Source organism: Zingiber officinale, chromosome 1B (genome assembly GCF_018446385.1).
Source record: "Zingiber officinale cultivar Zhangliang chromosome 1B, Zo_v1.1, whole genome shotgun sequence".
Classification (NCBI taxonomy): domain Eukaryota; kingdom Viridiplantae; phylum Streptophyta; class Magnoliopsida; order Zingiberales; family Zingiberaceae; genus Zingiber; species Zingiber officinale.
This window is the reverse complement of record NC_055986.1, coordinates 76419009-76423839: the sequence shown is the minus strand read 5'-3', so window position 1 is coordinate 76423839 and position 4831 is coordinate 76419009. Positions and strand designations below refer to the sequence as shown.

At 32.7% G+C, this 4831-nt stretch overlaps 1 protein-coding gene across 1 annotated transcript; it reads right to left on the bottom strand.

The window, feature by feature from the left end:
- Positions 1-3119: 3119 nt before the first annotated feature.
- LOC122038973 lies at positions 3120-4571 on the bottom strand. Its single transcript, XM_042598968.1, has 3 exons — positions 4494-4571; positions 3798-4202; positions 3120-3719 (listed from the first exon to the last, which is right to left on the bottom strand). Exons 1-3 carry the CDS (start codon positions 4569-4571, stop codon positions 3120-3122), a joined length of 1083 nt encoding a protein of 360 aa, XP_042454902.1.
- Positions 4572-4831: the final 260 nt, after the last annotated feature.

Here is a 4831-nt window from a genome sequence, read left to right as displayed (position 1 = left end):
TCAGAATAGAGATTTCATCCAAGAATAGTTGAATAAAAGGGCTTGTTACTTAAGTAGTAGAAGACTAATTGGTACCTGAACTGGTCAATTGGTTGTTGTGCCATGCAATGTTGGGTGAGTAAGAATAACATTATATATCACTCTCACTTGCATATTTTAAGAACTTGCAAGATGCATATATACACTAATTATATTTCTTTGTGTAGTTTTCACTAGATTTTGACTATCATCAATGTTGAGAAGGAGATTATTTTTTTGTTGGATCCTCTTAGTCACCGCATTCGTGATCAAGATTGGAAATATGTTGTCAACATGTAAGTTTTTTGCCTTCTTTTCTTACCTTTGTTGAAACATGTATGTATTTTGATGTGGCAATACAATTCCCACGGGTTATATGCATGAAGGGCCTTGAAAATGTATAATGCGGAGGCTGGAAGGAAAGGGAAAAAACAACCAACATGGGTAGTTGTCAAGGTATGCCCTTTTGATTAGCAACTATTTCACTATCCTTGAAGGAGTTATATCAATATTTCTTTTCTAACATAGGCTCCTCAAAAACCGGATGCGGAGCAATGTGGTTTTTATATCATGCGATATATGAAAGATATAATTGAAAATTTTGGAGTTGACCACAAGGATTCACTTCCAGCAATGGTAATAATACAATATCTTCCATTTTGCATATAAGCCCTAAAGATAATTTGTTGCATTTTCCAACACTGTTTCAGTATCATAATTGATACAAACTCATAATTGATTTTGATTGATTATGAACGTCTCTTAGCTTTTCCCTCATTATATCATATCTTGCTGCTGCTATGCTTTTCCCCTGGTGCTTGATGTGTTTCTATGTAGTCTTTGAACTTCTCTATTTCAATTTTGGCAACTATGTGCTTGTCTATGATTAATAGTTCAATAGAATTCAGGGTCACTGATTTGTTATATGATGCTCTTGGTCCTTCTATGATTTTTGAATTCAACCATTACCATGCCTAGTAATTTGTTGTATGATGCTATCAGTTCTTATCAATCTCTACACTTTAATTAGAAGGAGCAAATTATCTATGTTATATTATAAGCAGCATATACTAAGTGTCATATATGAAAGTTTTAGATTTTACAATGATTTTTTTGTGCTAAATTGCATATGTATATGTGTATCGGTGTGTATGCGAATGCGCGCAATTATCCTTCAATGAATTAAGCATTATGAACAATAGTCTTCCACAACAACCTTTAAAAACTTAGTATTCTATTTTATTTGATACATGTACACATTTGTTTTAGTTATTTGACATATGGTGGATTATTGGGTCCTGATCATGAATTAACTTTGTATAAAGTATTGTAGATTATCTTTGTTGCAAGTATCAATTAGAAAGGGACTTTCTTTGGTTTAGATATTTTGCATTCCAAATTTAGTTTGTTGATAGTTCTCATTGCAAAACCAGACTGAAAATCTTTCAAAATGCTTGATTTGAAGTGTTAGAAGGATAGAGATCAGAAAAACTAGACTGGCCTCGTTAGAGCTAGAGCAGATATTTGGAAAAAAATAAATAAATCAAAATTACATCTTTACCATTTCCGCTCTCATTGCATTACAAGTGCAATAGGAAACCAAGTTAATCTTTTAGCATGCCCACTATATTATAAAAATATTTAAAAGTGCAATAGGAAACCAGGTTATGATTAACTTTGTTGCAATAATTTCATATTAAGTTCCCAAGAATGATAGATCTATCACTATATGATGTGGTTGAGATAATTGATGAATGTTTATCTTTTTAAGCATTCCAATTAGTCATCTTGTTACCTGGTGCTCTTATTGCATTTTCAACTATGATTTTTGGTCTTGGTCTACTAATATATTATTTATGTGTTTTTATAGTTTACAAATCTCAAGTACTCCAGAGTTGAAATTGATGAAGTGCGGTTCAAGTGGGCTGAATGCATGCTAGATTACATTTGAAGTGCGGTTCTACCTTGATGTGTTGTTAAAAGAATGTTCTACCTTGATTCTGATATCTATTAGCTTTTGATGTAAAAAGAATGTTTGTGTATTTTATGGATACTGTTGTAAGAAGATTATTTATGTAATTTGTGAATATTTATGTATTTTATGGATACTGTTGAATGAAGAATATTTGTGTAATTTGTGAATATTTGTGTTTTTTTTGTTACTGTCGGTTTTTCACTGTTTCGGAAATCAAATTTGCTGTTAAAAAATACTGATATTACATCGATTTTCCACCACTGCAAAACCGGTGTTATTAACTAATATTACATCGGTCGTATACCGCTGCCAAAACTGGTGTTATTAACATATAATATTACATCGATTTTACACCGTAGATGAAACGGTGTCGTTAAGTGATACTACACCGGTTAATAACCAATTCAAACACCGGTGTCATTAAGTGATACTACACCGATTTTAACCCAATGTCTAAAATGGCAGACCTTTTACATCGCCTTCATAGACATCGGTCGAAAATGTAATAGACACCGGTGGAAAACCGATGTCTATGAGGGTTTTTGTTGTAGTATATATTATGGATGATAGTAGTTAAGAATCAAGTATCCTCTTATTTTTTTTCATATTCAAAACTCTTTAAATTGCTTCTTAACACAGAGGTCAGCAAAATGAAATAGCAAATAGAGCTAGAGCTATGCTGGAATAATCTTGATTGTTGATCTCTAAAAAATGAAGCGAGCACAGAGGGTCAGTGGAACAGAGAAGAGGAGCTTTGAAGAACTATAAAGTACCTACCATTTGAATCGGAGGAATATGCAACGTACTAATGCTGGGTAAGGGTATACTATCATCAAAACATAAATATAACAACAAAACTTAATAACATACTATCATCAATACAAATAGAAATTCTATCTGATTTAACCAGTAATACAAACATAAAATGGCATACTATCATCAAAACTTAATAAAAATCCCATTTTTGAACTAACTCAATCAGCAATTTTGATAAACATAAAATAAAATATCACCCAAGTTCAATCTAAAATGACATTCATCCAATAAGTTTTGTTCAAAATAGTATCATGATTATCCAAAAGCATATCAAAATATAAATACCAACAACCTAATTCAACTATCTAATTCATTTTGGATGGATTTCATTGAGCTGCTTCACCACATAATTTCTCCTAAATGTCTTTGGCAATGCGAAGAAGTTTTCAACATTGTATTCATCCTTGAGAATATACTCCCCAACATCCATAATTTCTTGTCCAGAGAATTCAGAAAGTTCTATTAACTCATCATATATCTTCATTTTTCTATCACTACTCTCAGTTTGTTTCTTAAAGTAGGTGGAAATTCCCTTCATCTCCTCATTAGCCTCATTAACAACAATAACATATTTATGAATCTCTCCCACCAAGTCACCTAAAACATCATCAATCTTCCCTTTTCTCTTTCTAGTGGTTAACTTCTTATTTGACGGACAAATTGATGAATCTGGAGTCTCAGATTTTCTTATTGCTTGGTTGACATCATTAGATTCTTCACCTTTGTAACATTCAGCGTGGGTTTCTGCATTAAATGTGTCAAATTCTTCATCACATAAATTTATCTCTTCTACTGCATCAACAGGGGTTTCTGCATTAGCTCCTGTGGCATGATCTTTCCCCCACACAAACATCAAGTCATCATGGTAGGGGAACTCTTTGTTCCTTAAACCAATAGTAGTCGGATGCCTCTAAATTAAAAACATATCATTAGCAAAAAAACCCACAATTATCAAAGAAATGGAAATACACAAAGTAGAAAAAGTTACCTTAACCCAATCATTAAAGACATCTTTTGTTGTAATGATACACTTTACAACATCATTCCACCCAAATCCACTGCTACGATTCAACATCTTGGTGATAGCATGGAACCGTCTCTTCAGTAGCTTGTACCTTGAATCAATATGAGGAGTAGCCTTCAAACTGCTTGATGGCAATTTAGCAGCCACGAGTTTCTCCAAATGCACGAAGTACCAAATTCGAAAACCATTCTCGCTCTTCCAAGTTGAATCTTTGCTCAACTCAATAAGGCAATCAACTAATGTTACTTCCTCTTGTTTTGTCCATAAGTGTTTGGTGCTTTGAGTTTTTCTTTTGAACTTCGGTAGCATTAAACTTTCTACTTTTTCAACTACGTTTAACATCTTTTGGCTCTTTCCTTCCATTGAAAACTAAAATTAAACCATTCAAATAACACATTGTTCTTGCACAAATCATAATCAAATTGTTCAAATGAATAATATACAAAATGCAGAAACAATCAAATGATTCAAATGGATAATAAACCCAAATATAGCATAATTAAATAGTTTTGTACATGGAAATGAAACCCAAATTTCAAGAAAGAACATTAAATTTAATTAATTTATGACTGCCAGCTCATGAACATATCATCTGCAAGCTTGTCTCTCCATTCAGTCCAAGCAGAACTGGTTCACAATGCCTAATTAGATCATCATTACATCATCATCATCATCACCACCACCACTTTCATTTGACTCAAGGACATCAAGCTTAGTCTCTATCGGATCAATTGTCATTTCATACCTTATGAAATTATGGAGAATATAACAAGCGAAAATAATCCTACATTGAGTTTTAACAGAATAAAATGACTTATCTCTCAATATAGCCCATCTAGCTTTTAAAATGCCAAAACACCTCTCAATGTAATTTCTTGCTCAAGAGTGTTTCATATTAAAGTATTCTTTGGCTATCACTGGTTAGTAACCTTGCCTCCATTCAGTCAAGTGGTACCTTTGACCTCTATACGGTGACAAAAAACCTTCTCCATTTGTGT

Excerpts from the sequence above, each read along its gene's own strand:
- LOC122038973 (XM_042598968.1), bottom strand. The coding sequence starts at position 4,571 with ATGACAATTGATCCGATAGAGACTAAGCTTGATGTCCTTGAGTCAAAT. Across the intron at positions 4,203-4,493 it reads GTGGTGATGATGATGATGAT|TTTTCAATGGAAGGAAAGAG; the intron begins GTAATGATGATC and ends GTTTAATTTTAG. Across the intron at positions 3,720-3,797 it reads TCTTTAATGATTGGGTTAAG|AGGCATCCGACTACTATTGG; the intron begins GTAACTTTTTCT and ends TTTTTAATTTAG.